Source organism: Sus scrofa, chromosome 3, assembly GCF_000003025.6.
Source record: "Sus scrofa isolate TJ Tabasco breed Duroc chromosome 3, Sscrofa11.1, whole genome shotgun sequence".
Taxonomy (NCBI): domain Eukaryota; kingdom Metazoa; phylum Chordata; class Mammalia; order Artiodactyla; family Suidae; genus Sus; species Sus scrofa.
Window position 1 is genome coordinate 56,391,025 of NC_010445.4, and position 15,271 is coordinate 56,406,295.

The 15,271-nt window shown below is 38.0% G+C and overlaps 1 protein-coding gene across 11 annotated transcripts in view; it reads left to right on the forward strand.

The window, feature by feature from the left end:
- Positions 1-15,271, forward strand: part of TMEM131 (transmembrane protein 131) — a 193,138-nt gene that overhangs the window by 113,895 nt on the left and 63,972 nt on the right. For all 11 annotated transcript variants that reach the window (XM_021087244.1, XM_021087245.1, XM_021087246.1 and 8 more), the window contains 5 exons: positions 4,979-5,095; positions 7,215-7,337; positions 11,587-11,667; positions 14,617-14,767; positions 14,866-14,922. In XM_021087244.1, coding sequence (XP_020942903.1) covers positions 4,979-5,095; positions 7,215-7,337; positions 11,587-11,667; positions 14,617-14,767; positions 14,866-14,922 — 529 coding nt within the window. The remainder of the gene's footprint in view (positions 1-4,978; positions 5,096-7,214; positions 7,338-11,586; positions 11,668-14,616; positions 14,768-14,865; positions 14,923-15,271) is intronic.

Sequence of the window (15,271 nt, forward strand, 5' to 3'; positions counted from 1 at the left end):
GCAAAGAAACTCATGGACTCAAAAGAATAGACTTGTGATTGCCAAGGGGAAGGGGGAGAAGGAGGGAGTGGGACGGACTGGGAGTCTCAGGTTAATAAATACAAACTATTGCATTTGGACTGGCTAAGCAATGAGATCCTGCTGTGTAGCACAAGGAACTATATCCAGTCACTTGTAGTGGAATATGATGGAGGATACTGTGAGAAAAAGAATATGACTGGGTCTCTTTGCTGTACAGGAAATTGACAGAACACTATAATTATGATAGAAAAAACAAAATTCATAAAATTATTTTAAAAATAACATGCAAAACTAAAAGGATCACTCTTTTTTTGGTTGTTGTTGTTGTTAAAGATGTCCATTTTGAGTTAACAGTTTGTTTTACATATGGATATACAGTCATTACGATACTTTTGGTTAAAAGACTCTTTTCTCATTGAAATACCACTGCAATTTTTCAAGATTCAGTTGACGTTGTATATGTGGGTCTGTGTTTCTGGATTTCCCATTATGTTCTAATATGTATCTAACAGATATCTAATATGTCCACCCTTTGTCCAGTACCACACTGTCTTGATTTCAGTGGCTTTTTAGTAATTCCTGCAGTCAAGTAGTGTGAGCTTCAATTCTGTTTTTCTTTTTCAGAGTTACCCTGCTCTTCTTATTCCCTTTTCTTGACATCTAAATTTTAGAATCAGTTTGTCAATTTCTTTTTAAAAATTCTTGCTAAGATTTTTATAAGAATATTTTGAGTTAATCTTAAACATATAAAAAAATAAGTATACATAATCTCCTTATATACATCACTGAGTTTCTCTTAATGCTAGCTTCTTATATAATCATAATTATCAAAATCAGGAAATTAACATTGGTATAACACAGTTAACTAAAAAGCTTAAATGAGTTTCATCAGTTTTCTATCAGTGTACTTTTCCTGTTCTAGGATCTAATTTCACATTGTGTTTAGTTGCATTTAGTTTCTCCTTAGGCTGAAATTTTTATTGCAGTTGCATTGGATATATAACTCAATTTGGGATAATTAACATCTTAATATTATCTTCTAATCTCTGAGCATAGTCTGTCTCTTCATTTTTTAAAATCTTATTACTTTAAGCAGTGTTTTGTCATTTCCTATTCACAGAACATGCACATTATTAGACTGATATTTGTGTGTGTGTGTGTTATTATAAATACTCTTTTAAACACTAGAATTTCAGTGTTCATTGCTAGGATAAGGAAATGGAATTGATCATTATATGGTGACCTAGATTCCTGCAACTTTGTGAAACTCTTTTATTAATTTTATGAGAATTTTTTAAGATTATTTTTGGAACTTTTTATATAGGCAGCCATGTTGTCTATGAATAAAAACAGATCTTTCTTCTTTTCTGTGTGTGCTTTCCATTTCTTTTTCTTGTCTCACTGTACTAGCAAGTACTTCCAGTACAATGTTGGGTAGCCATCATGCAAGAGGACATCCTTTCCTTGTCCGAAATTGAGGGGTAGGGGGAGCAATCATGCATTTCCCATTAAATCTAGTATCTGGAGGTCTTTTGTTGGTGCTCTTTATCAGATTGAGAAAGTGCTCTTCTATTGACCTAGTTTACTGAGGTTTTTAATCATGAATGGATATTGAATTTTGTCAAATTATTTTATGCACCTGTTGAACATATTTCCTTAGTAAGTTGATAATATCAGTTGCATCAGTTTGAGTTTTGAATGTTGAACTAGACTTTCATGGTCATGATAAAAAACACTTGATTGCAAATATGTTATCTTTCTATGTGTTGGCTAGATTCAGTTCGCCAATACTTTGTAGATGATTGCATGTGTGCATCCATGAGGCATATTGGCGTATAGTTTTCTTTTCTTGTTGCATCTTTGTCTGGTCTTGGTGTAAGGGTAATACTGGACTCATAAAATGATGTGGGAAATGTCTTCTTCCCTATGCGGGAAAGTTAATGTAGAGGTAAGTGTTATATGACGGTTGGTAGAAAATTCTACCATTCTACTGATAAAACTATCTGGGCTTGGACTTTTCCTTGTGGAAAGGTTTTCAACTACAAATTAAATTTCTTTAATGGGTTTAAGATTATTCTGGCTATTTTGTTTCAAACAAGCTTTAGTAGATTGTGTTTTTCAAAGAATGTGTACATTTCTTCTAGTTATTAAATTTAGGGGCATACAGTTGTTTGTAATAGTCCTTTATTATTCTTCTTATATGTAAAGAGTATATAATGATGTTCACATTTCAACTTTTTATATTTTTACTTTTCTCCTTCTTACTTTTGGTTGTTCTCTAGGGTTTTATCTACCTTTTTGGAGGATTAGCTTTTGGTTTTATTGATTTTTTGCTATTTTTCTGTTTTTTATTTCATTATCTTCAGCTCTTGTCTATTATATTCTTTCTTTTGCTTATTTTGGGTTTAATTTATTCTTTTTCTAGTTTCTCAGGGTGGACTGACCTGAGACATTTCTTTTCAAAGTAAGCATGCAGTACTGTAATTTTCCCTCCAACTATTGCTTTAGCTCAGCCAACAAATTTTGATATGTTGCATTTTCAGTTCCGGTTGATTCAGAATATTTTATAATTTCCTTTGTCACCACTTCTTTGATCAGTGGATTATTTTATTTTTTACTTTCTTAATAATAATTTTTATTTTTTCCATTATAGATGGTTTGAAGTGGATTACTTTAAAATGTGTTGTTTAGTTTCGCACTACCTTAGGGGTTATTGATTTTAGGCTCTAGAGTGGCCTCCGTCAACATTTGCGGCTTCCCGGGGTTCTATGCCCTCATGTTCTATAACACACTCAGTGTTTAGCAGTGTGTGAAAATTTTAGCAGGATTCATTTTACTGTCTTGTACATTAGTCTTATCTTCTTCCCATTCACCCTGCCCTGGGTGAGCCTGTACTCATGTTTCATCTCTTGAAAGTGCTTGTCTTTTGGGCTAGTTGATATCCAAACGCTGTGATGGGTTCCAGAAGAGTTTACAGTTTTGAAGATGACTCTTTTTGTTGTTGGTAATGCAAGAGAAATGCTCTTTCAGGCTTTCTACATCCTAAGATGAAGGATGCCATGTATTTTAAGCAAAATTTGGGGAGCATTTTAGAAGTCTAGCCATAAAAGAGCAATGAGGGAGATTGATAACTTTATGCATTAAAATGTTTTAAGGCTTAACTGCAGACAGAACTGCATTTGCAGTCTCTCTAACTTCATGAAGCAGCCCTATTGTTTTGTTGTCACAAAATTTTAATTTGCTAACCACAGTGACATTCTCAATCTGCACGTGGTTAATAGGAGGGAGTTCCCACACATGTTATCACCACTCCCTTTTTTTTTTTTAATTTTACTAGAGTGTAGTTGATTTTCAATGTTGTGCCAATTCCTACTGTATAGCATAGTGACCCAGTCATACATATATGTACATTCTTCTTTTCGTATTGTCTTCCATCATGGTCCACCCCAAGAGATTGGACATAGTTCCCTGTGCTGTACCGTAGGATCTTATTGCTTATCCATTCTAAATGTAATTGTTTGTCTCCCATCTTTTTTTTTTTAATTACTCAATGAATTTTTTACATTTATAGTTGTACAATGATCATCACAATCCAATTTTATAGGATTTCCATCCCACAACCCCAGTGCATCCCCCCACCCCCAGACTGTCTCCTTTGGAGACCATAAGTTTTTCAAAGTCTGTGAGTCAGTATCTGTTCTGCAAAAAAGTTCAGTTTGTCCTTTTTTAAGATTCCATATAGCAGTGAAAGCATTTGATGTTGGTGTCTCATTGTATGGCTGACTTCACTTAGCATGATAGTTTTTAGGTCCATCCATGTTGCTAAGAATGCCGGTATTTTGTTCCTTTTTGTTGCTGAGTAATACTCCATTGTGTATATGTACCACATCTTCTGGATCCACTCCTCCATCGATGGACATTTAGGTTGTTTCCATGTCTTGGCTATTGTAAATAGTACTGCAATGAACCTCAGAGTACATGTGTCTTTGCGAGTCATGGTTTTCTCTGGATAGATGCCCAGAAGTGGGATTGCTGGATCAAATGGTAGTTCTGTTTAGTTTTCTGAGGAATCTCCATCCTGATTCCAGAGTGGTTGCACCAATTTACAATCCCACCAACAGTGTACTAGTGTTCCTTTTTCTCCACCCCCTCTTGAGCACTTATTGTTTGTAGACTTTTGGATGATGGCCATTCTGGCTGGTGTAAGGTGGTACCTCATAGTGGTTTTGATTTGCATTTCTCTAATAATGAGTGACATTGAACTTCTTTTCATGTGTCTTTTTACCATCTGTATGTCTTCTTTGGAGAATTGTCTGTTTAGATCTTCTCCCCATTCTTTGATGGGGTTGTTTGCTTTTTTGGTATGAAGCTGCAGAAGGTGTTTATAAATTTTGGAGATGAATCACTTGTCAGTCACTTCATTTGCAAAGATTTTCTCACATTCCATGTGTTTCTCCCTTCTTTTTTTAATGGAAGTCGCTGGCGCATTCTGTGCTTTGTGTGAATGGGTGACAGAGGGCAAGGGGTTGAGGTCGGACTTGTTTATTTATTGGAATAATGCAAGTGGCCACTTAGCAGTAGAATAGAACGTCTATGTAAGAGGCTCAGTGCAGCTCCTCCTTGAATTGTCTGATGGTGGACAAACCAGTAATTAAGCACTTCATTCCAACCTGGTGATCACTGAATGAACAGAATCCAAGGGAGCCACCTGTTGTACAGGGTTTTCAAATCATGACTGACAAAAAAATATGTGACATCCACTATGAAGATATATTTTTCCCCCATTGCAAAATAGTTAACTTAATTTAAAATTTAAGTCTTTGGAGGGGAAAGTGGGTCTATGGAAATGATTCTATGATATTTCAGAGAACTTTAGCTTTCTAATTGTAGGATCTGATTTTTTTTTTTTTTTTTTTTTTTTTTGGTTAGTAATTTAATTACTGCTTTTCTTTTTCAGAAAATTCTTCCAGGAGGAAACACATCATTTGATGTAGTTTTTCTTGCAAGAGTAGTGGGAAATGTAGAAAATACTTTATTTATTAACACTTCTAATCATGGGGTATTCACTTACCAGGTAAGAACCAGGATTCAAACTTTTGTTTATTTTATAATATGCAGATAACTAACGCCTTCAGCCTATCATATGACAGCCTTTTAAAGACTCTTTTCAAAACCTCAGAGGATAAGAGAAAATATAAGAGTTTAGATTTAGAGCATTTTTCTATGTAAGCTGTGTGAATATCCCTATTCAAATCAGACCGAACAAATGATCTTAAAGCTACCGCTGAGTTTTAACGTAAGATTGGTTTTCAAAAGAACACAGTTACAGATATGGCTCGGATCCTGTGTTGCTCTGGATGTGGTGTAGCCCAGCAAGTTCCTAGCCTGGGAACTTTCAGGTGCGGCCCTAAAAAAAAAAAAAAAAGACTAAATAAATAAATTCTTAGTGAATATCTTACCTTATAGCTTTTATGCTTTTGTTTTTGAACATTTCTTCTCCACTACCCAGAAAACATCATGTACTTTGGCAATGAGTGTCAGAGTAAACATTCCATGTCATATGCTTAGTTGTGGTGCGTAAGTCTTTAATGGTTGCTTAGTAGGCAGTATGAATGAATAACCTTTGAAGCCAGTATGGATGAATAACTTTGAAGTGCTGTACAGAGCACTTAGCACATACTCATGGAGTAAATAAAAAGACCACCATGAGAATATGAAGACCTTTGCCCGACAGAGCCCCCCACCCCCCCAGCTGACTTAGGTGGTTGTGGCCTGGGCAACCTGAGATTTAGGATCAGGTTGTTCCCCAGGTGTGCCTTCCAAGGCCAGCTGTCTTCACCTCTCCACCCTGGCCTTCCACCAGCTTTTTCTCATCAGTGCATCTTGAGTCTGTCTCTGCCCTCCATTGCCACTGCTCTCTCCCAGGCCATCCCCCTCTTGCCAGATGACACAGGAGCCTCCTAACCACCCTTCCTCCACAGCCCCTCTTTTAGTCCGTCATTCAAGCAGACCCACTCAGCTCCTCACGTCAGTGCTCGTTTTCCCATTTCTCTTAGAGCAAAATGTAAGCTTCTGACCAAGGCCTGCAGGCTCTAAGGCTCTGACTCCCATGCAGCTCTGCCGCCTCAGCCCATTTGCCCATGGCTCTCATCTTACCGCTTGTCTTCAGGCGAGCCAAACCCTGTGCTGCCTCCTGCCCTTTGCCTGTACCCTTCCCCTGCTGCTGAACGTACTCACACTGCTAACTCACTGTCTTCTTTCAGGGGACACCACCTCAGTCACATCTCCTGACTACCCTTGCTACAAGAGTATTTCCATCTTCACTCCAGCCGGTTCCTCTGTCTCACTTTTCTGTTTTTATAACATTTTATCATTGTCCAGCCTGTGCCTCATACAGACTGTTTTATAAGAGCAGACACATTCTCTGTCTCATTCACTGCTGAATAGTTCACGATTGTATGTTTATGCCTCATAGGCACTTAATAGGCACTTAATAAGCACTTGTCAGTTGAATGACTGGCTCACCCTGTTTAGTCAACCCTCATTCCTATGTAGGAATGACCTGGGTCTGGGCTTGATATTTAAGAGATTGTCAGGGACCTAGATCCATCTTCTAGATTGGACTAGGGAAATCTTTTTTCTTTCTCCTTTTCTTTTTAAGGCTGCACCTGCAGCATATGGAAGTGTCCATGCTAGGGGTCCAATTGGAGCTGCAGCTGCGAGCTTACACCACAGCCATGGCAACATTGTATCCGAGGCTGCAGCTCACGGCAACTCCAGATCCTTAACTCCGTGAGGCCAGGGATCAAACCTGCATCCTCACAGTCACTATGTGGGGTTCTTAACCTGTTGAGCCATAGCATGAACCCTGGGAATAGGGAAATCTTTTGATTCCCTATTTTCTTTTGTCTATCGCATGACCTCATGAAGGACTGCTATCATTTTAATTTCTAATGTATTATAAAAATCATTCCAAATGCATATGTATGTGCATATATATAAAATATATATATCAAATCAAAATAGGTAGCCAAACAAGTATAGAAACTACATGTGTATTCCTTTTAAAGGGAACTGTAAGATTTTTTTTCATAAATTGAACTTACAGTTTTTCTTGGATTAATCAGCTATAACTATAAAAATGTTATAAAATGATACAACTCAAATTGCATTTTTTTAAAACTTTGAAACAGGTATTTGGTGTTGGAGTTCCAAATCCATATCGATTGAGGCCATTCCTTGGGGCCAGAGTCCCTGTGAATAGCAGTTTCTCACCTATAATAAACATACACAATCCTCACAGTGAGCCTCTACAGGTGAGTTTATGCTGATGATTTTGAGTGTTTTTCAACTTGGGTGGAAATTAATGCTTAGTATAAAACCTCAGCTTATTATAGTTTCCAAGACTATTTAAAATAATGGGGTTGTATATGGTACTAAGGAGGGATAGTTTTTAATGAAACTTGTAGCAGGAATTTTGAGTTGTGTCAATCCAGATGCTGAATTTTTGGAACCATTTTTTTAAAATGACTATAGCTTCTCTGGTGTTAGTTTTAGGCAGAAGTTTAACTTTTAACAGTTTTCAGCTTCACAGCTTTTCCACATACTGTGGAAAACCATGGAGCTTTGGCCACTAAATTGGTTTTTGTCCTCCTGGAACCCCCTGGTAGAAATATTTGTAAATAGTGAGGGGGAAAACAAGAACCAGACACGCTTTTCAGAGCTGAAGTTGTGACACACTTAGGAATTATATGCTAAGGTAACAAGAAAGGTTTCACCCCAGAACTTGGCTGACAACAGCTACCAATAAAAATATTCTGCCCCAGTGTTGATTATTTGTAGTTGGATATCTTCATATTGGGAGAGGGAAATGCTCCTGTGTCCTGCTTTTGCACCTGAAAAAAGTCTGCGCTCCATCACCAGTCTGTCATTTCTGTCCTCTCACTGCTTTAGGTAATGGTGTACTTTTCCCTTCTCTGGGTCACTTCTTACAAATCCATATGGAAGCCTCATAAATTCTTGCTGCTTTCTCTTCTTGGCCATTTTCAGTTGGGAGATAGAAACCGTCGTCTTATCCTTCCAAGCATTGCTGCGGGCATTGCCCCCACTGCGGTTATAGCCCAGTGTCACAAGGGCCATGTGCTGGGGGCACTGACAGTCCTGCTTCCGGCTAAGGAGGATGAACATTACACACTCAGTCTAGAGTTACTGAAGTAGCCTTACAGTCTAGCCTTTGGAGTTTGTCAAGCTGTCATCTGGAACAATCTTCTCTAAATTCAATATTGATTTTTTTGTCTTTTGTCCATCTAATATTTTTCCAGTTACAACATTTCATTTCATGATTTACCACAATGTACTTCTCATCAGCATACAGCAGAGCAAAAGTTGCCCTCCTAGAACCAATAGATTGGAGTTCCCATCGTGTCTCAATGGTTAATGAACCCAATTAGCATCCATGAGGACAAGGGTTCAGTCCCTCGCTTCACTCAATGGGTTAAGGATCCGGCGTTGCCGTGAGCTCTGGTGTAGGTCGCAGACTCAGTTCAGATCTCAAGTTGCTGCAACTGTGGTGTAGGTTGGCAGATTACAGCCAACCTACAAGCCAACCGACAGCTCCAATTCGACCCCTAGTCTGGGAACCTCCATATGCCTCGGGTGCGGCCCTAAAAAGGCAAAAGACAAAAAAAAAAAAAAAGAACCAATTTATTGTTTCTCTGGAAGACATTTTTTTTTCCCTAAGGGAAAATCCAAGTGGGCTTTTTTTATATTTGAGGTATAATTGGTCTAAAAAATTATATTAGTTTCAGATATACAATGTAGTGATATAATATTTATATATATCACAAAATGGTCACCACAGTAAGTGTGGTTAGCAACTGTTATAATACACATTTTTTAAAAAATTTCTAATGATGAGAACTTTTAAGATCTACTCTTTCAGCAACTTTCAAATATGCGCTATAGTATTACCTATAGTCGCTGTCCTATCGTATTCATGTGACTTAATCGATTTTATAACTGGAAGGTTGTATGGAAGGCACTCTTAACTTGATAGTCCTGTAGTATGTTATGCTGTGTCACTGTCCTTAAATTTTTTTTTTTGTCTTTCTGCTGTTTCTTGGGCTGCTCCCGCAGCATATGGAGGTTCCCAGGCCAGGGGTCGAATCAGGACTGTAGCCACCGGCCTATGCCACAGCCACAGCCACAGCAACACCAGATCCGAGCCACGCCTGCAACCTACACCACAGCTCATGGCAACGCCGGATCGTTAACCCACTGAGCAAGGGCAGGGATCGAACCCGCAACCTCATGGTTCCTAGTCGGATTCGTCAACCACTGCGCCACAACAGGAACTCCACATTGTCCTTAAATTTAAGAAAATATTATAAAGCACAAACTTGTATCTGATTTGTTCATTGTACAATATACGTGAGTATGTTCTCACTGGAAAAAAAATGTTAACCATTCAGACATGTATGAAGCAAAAGTCCCCTTGGACTTCATCCCTTCCAACCCAGTGCTGTCCAGCAGAACTTCCCATGATAATGGAAGAGTTCTGGATCTGCTCTGTCCAGGACAGTGGCCACTACCAAAGGTGCCTATCGAACATTGGAGCTTGGGGCTGGGGTGGATGAGGAACTGAATGTTTAATTTTATATTATTTCAATTAAGTTTAAATAGCCACATGTAACTGGTAACTGTTGTATTGACACAGCTCCAGCCCCAAAAGTTTCCTCATGGATGCTCCTCGTGTGACCTCAGGGTGTTACCTGAGACCTTTTTTCTGTGCACCTGTTTGCAGACATGTGGACACACAAAAGTTAACATTCTCTATGGGAATTTTTGTACATAAATTATATTTTGTATGTATCATCCGTTTCCTTATTATCCTAAACTTGATTAAATTAGGGTAATTAGCACTGACCTAAAAATCAGTTGTTCCTAGTTTTAGTGTAGTCTTTCTTTTGATTTTATAATTTAGCCTCTATCTGTCCCCTCTTCCTTATTCCTTTCCTTGTTATCAGTAGTCTACCTTTCAAGCTTCTGTTTCCAAACATTGTTAGGCTTGTTTTTCTAATACCTTGGAAGATTAAATGAAATAATATGTGATGTTCTCTGGTTTTTTTCAGAAAAAAGTTCTACTCTCACCCCATCAGTTAAAATGTATTAATAGAGTCAGTACTTAAGGGAACACTTAATACATGGAAGGCAAGTAATAATACTCAGAGGACATCGTAGCTCTTTAGTCTTTGCTAGATGCATTACTGTAACATCAACACACAGCAAAAACAAAAACCTTTAAGCATATACTAAGTACTGCTGTTTTCCCTGCTTTGTCCTTTTTTATGTACTCCTGGAGGATTTTGTGAAACAAGTAAAGGTTTTCTACTCATTCTCACGCTTCACCCCAAATGTGCATTTAATTAAATAATATTCTTCTCTTTTAAGAGATAGGATGGCTTTAAAGAAAAGTTTCCAGCCATGTGTCCTTCTATTCCTTAGTATTTACCCAGGAGAAAGGAAAGCTGATGTCCACGCAAAGACTTACACAATGCAGTGTTCATAACAGCCTTATCTATAATGACCAAAAACTGCAAACATTCCGCATATCCATCAGCAAGTGAATGGATCAAAAATTGTGGCATATCCATAAAATCAGAAAGAAATGAACTATTAGTCCATAAACCAACATGATGGATCTCAAGATAATTACACTGAATAAAATCAGCCAGACCCAGGAGTACATGCTGTATGACTCCATTTATATAAAACTCTAGAAAATACGAACCAATCCATAGTGGCTGAAAGCAGTTCAGTGGTCACCTGGGGGTGAAGCGGGAGAGGGGGACAGATGGATTTGCAAAGGGCACAAGGAAATTTGAGAGCTAAAGGGTTTATTTAATGTTGTAATTGCAGTGGTAGCTTCACACCTGTATTCATGTCAGAATCCATCAAGTTGTACACTTTAAATATGTGTAGTTTATTGCATGTGAATTATACCTCAGTAAAACTGTTTTACAAAATCATGGGTGTAGTTACAAGCCACAGTGGTATTAACAGTCCCTGTGAATTTCCCACCAGAAAACCCCTGATATTTTCATACTGCCTTGATATTGTTGCATATATCTAAGAATAATGGGCTCTTCACTGTGTCATAATTACAGTAGTTGTTAGATCCACTGCTAGATCTTGTTATAAATCTGTGACTAAAGAAGCACTTTTGTTACTATAACATAACATTTGTATTTCTAAAATTTTACAATTTCCTTAAGCTACTTCCTTCAGAAAAAAATAAATGTCCTGTGGATGGATTTTCTAAAATCCAATCTCTCAAACAGCTACACTGTTTCTGAGTTCAGTATTTCAGAGTGACCTTGTTTTAATTGCTTGCACATGTGGGCACCACCTCTGGTGGTGTGATAAAACACTTACCTGCATTTATACCTGTAAACGGTTCTAAATTTTTTTCTGATAAACAGAGCATCAGACACTTCTATATAACAACAAATTGCTTGCATTTAGAATGTGATTTTGCCTTAACTATCATGTGCTCCTTTGTCTCAGGTTGTAGAAATGTACTCAAGTGGAGGAGACCTTCACCTCGAACTTCCCACGGGTCAGCAGGGAGGCACTAGGAAGCTATGGGTGAGTGCTGGCATGGTCCCTTCTTGTGGGGGCCCAATGAGACCAGGTGTTTTCTTAAAGACACCAGAAATGCTTACCTCCTCATCACTCGAAGAAATATGGGCGACCTTACCTTAATTAGTGTCTTAATGTTAAATTCCTAACAACTGTATTTGAAAATTGGATGAGAGTGAGAGAAAAGTGGAATAATAATAAACAAAAGAGGTGGAAGCTTTAACCCACTGTGTGGAAAGGAAGAGGTTTTAACTATTCTTTCTCAGAATAATATTGGTGATTATAATATGCTTTACACTAAGTTTGGGGGGAAAAAAGAACGCATGAGAAAGACCCATTATATTTTCAAAGGTAGAGAATTGAATGTTCATACATATTATTAATGGAGGAGATGCTTTCTGCAGAGGGAGCATAGTCAGGCGCTCATGATGACTTAGAAACTTGAAGTTCTTAAATGATTGGTATTCACACTAAGTGCTGTTGGATCTTTAACAGCAGTTTGTATCTGTGGTTAGAGAACCACTTGTTTGTGGAGAATACTAGCAAGTATCAACCAGATTAATGAATTTGTAGCAACTACCTTCTTTACAAAGGTTCCTGCAGTAGGATGGTGTTTTGTTTTGTTTTAAATGTCATCTCAGTTTTAATCCAAGAGGGGAAAGGCATAGAAAAATGTAGTTCTGGTACCGAGGTCACTGAAATCACTGCTCATTCGAAATCAAGACACATGGACTTGACCACTGTGAATAAATTCCAAAAATCAAAATCTCTTTGTTAATTGCTCTGTTAAACCCATGTAGCCTCTTGATTCTGTTATCTGACCAATCTCAACCAGTGAAGGGATGTGGAGGGGACATTTTTAGGATGTTGACTTGAACATTTAGAAACAAATTTGTCAATGACTAGGTTAACTCCAAAGATATAGAAACACTGTAGCAGGCAGAAATACGTAATAAACGGTCTTTTTATATCCTTTCACAAAAATGTTTTACCTTGAAATTACGATATTATTTGAAAAGCCTTTGGGAGAAATAGCATATAAAACAGTGCTTCTTAGAGTTAACTATAAGCTATTAAAATTGCTTTATAATTCTAGATATAAGAACCAAGAATTTACTATGAAATATAATTAGATTCTAGTAAACATAAAATAAGTCAGATTTCTAATTAGTTAAGAACTGTAATGAATGGTAGCAGACATGGCAAATTGCTTTAATATTCCTAGAAGCTACAAAAAAAGATAGAGTGATTCTTGCTTCTACAAATCTAGAGTGAGAAAAAAGTCAGTTGTCCTTGACCTCAGCCCCAGCCCATTTCGGTATATATGAGAAAACCCCAGAGACCAAGTTAGCTCCTCGAGATGGGGAATAGATGGTCCATCCCTAGTGGCCCCCAAAGGGTTCCAGTCACCTCTTTCTGACTTTGAGACTAAAAAGAGAGTATAGGTAAGTAAAGACCAGTAATTTCTAAAACACAGGGATTTCCTAAAATACTCCAGAAGGTGTGTACAGAGAAATTCTGGTGGTCTCAAGGAAGCCAGATTGTTCAAAAACCAAGAAAAGGATTATACCTCAAAAAATCATTTTTCCGGAGTTCCCACTATGGCTCAGCATTAACAAACCCAGCTAGTATCCATGAGGATGTGGGTTCAGTCCCTGGCCTGGCTCAGTGGGTTAAGGATCCAGCATTGCCATGAGCTATATAGTGCAGGCCGGCAGTTGCAACTCCAAATCGACCCCTAGCCTGGGAACTTCCATATGCTGCAGGTGTGGCCCTAAAAAGCAAAAAAAAAAAAAAAAATTTCCCCCAATGAGTCTTCTTTCTAGCATATGTGCAAGTGTTCTCTCATCACAGGCCTCAAAAGTATGCTATCTTACATGCCTTACTGAATGCAGATGATGAACTGTGGATTTGCTTGGAAAGCTTTGTTATGTTAGGTTAAAACCTAAAAAATTTCCTTTTATCTTTTTTTTGTTTGTTTGTTTGTTTGTCTTTTTGTCTTTTCTAGGCCCGCACCCAAGGCATATGGAGGTTCCCATGCTAGGGGTCCAGTTGGAGCTGTAGATCTGAGCCGCATCTGTGACCTACACCATAGCTCACAGCACCGCTGGATCCTCAACCCACTGAGCCAGGCCAGGGGAACTCGACACCTCATAATTCCTAGTCGGATTTGTTAACCACTGACCCACGCCAGGAACTCCCAAATTTCCTTTTAAAATGAAAGGAGGGTGGGGTCTAAGCTCTCTTGGTTCTCATTTAAAGAGAATCCTGTAAACTTCTGGAAAAGCAGTTTCCCTCTGATAGTGATGTTTCTGTTGTTTCAAGACTAGATAATATACCCAAGCATCACCAATATAGCAAAGTAATTTTTGTAGGTTAACTCTACATTTTAATGATGATTTTTGCAACTAACAGTTTGTTTTCATATAATTTTATTTATTTCATTTTGCTCACATTATGTACCATTCTTCATTTTAAAGTAGACGTGTTTTTAACATTTAACATTCTTCAAAATTAGACTGCGTTATAATCAGCGGAATAAATATATTTGTTTAATCAGTAATGTATTTTTTGTTAGTAGGTATATAAAATAAGAATGCATCTTTTGGGGAGTTCCCATAGTGGCACATCAGAAATGAACCTGACTAGGAACCATGAGGTTGCAGGTTACATCCCTGCCCTCACTCAATGAATTAAGGATCTGGCATTGTCATGAGCTGTGGTGTAGGTCACAGACACAGCTTGGATCCTGCGTTGCTGTGGCTCTGGTGTAGGCCAACAGCTACGGCTCTAATTAGACCCCTAGCCCAGAACCTCCATACACTGCCAGTGTGGCCCTAAAAAGGATTAAAAAAAACCACACACACACACACAAAGAATGCATCTCTTGGGTGATGTCATCTTATTCAATAAGCTGTGGTGGTTTTGCTACATTATGGTCTGTTAACTTGCCAGGAAATTCCTCCTTATGAAACCAAGGGAGTGATGAGAGCTAGTTTTTCATCTCGAGAAGCAGATAATCACACAGCCTTCATAAGGATAAAGACCAATGCTTCAGACAGCACAGAGTTTATCATTCTTCCTGTTGAGGTGGAAGTTACAACAGGTTAGTGAAAAACTAAAGGAGCTGCAAGTCTCTTTTGCTTTCAGTGCATCTTACTCTGGTAAAGTGAAAGATAATTGTTTGCTTTTCTTTTTTCCAAGCTCCCGGAATTTATTCCTCAACTGAAATGTTAGATTTTGGTACACTGCGAACACAAGGTAAAAAAAAGAAAGTTTCTTTATAGGTCTTTAAAAAAAAAACAACACCCTGTGTTCAGTACTGAATGGCTCTCCTATGTAATTAGTTCACCTTGGAAGTTATTTCTCAGTGGTGGATTATATAATCTTATAGAAATCTACTTTGGGGGCTCAGAGCCAGTACAGGTTTCTCCCCCGTTCCTCTGAGGGACATTATTGCTTACCAGATAGGAAAGCAGCATTGCAGATAACTTAGGTCAAGTCTTCTAAATGGAAGATCAAGGCAGAAAGTAGAGTCTTAGTTTCTTAATCCAGTTTCTCAACTATTTAGTTATGCTGGATCTTCTTATAACATGAAGGAAGTAAAAAG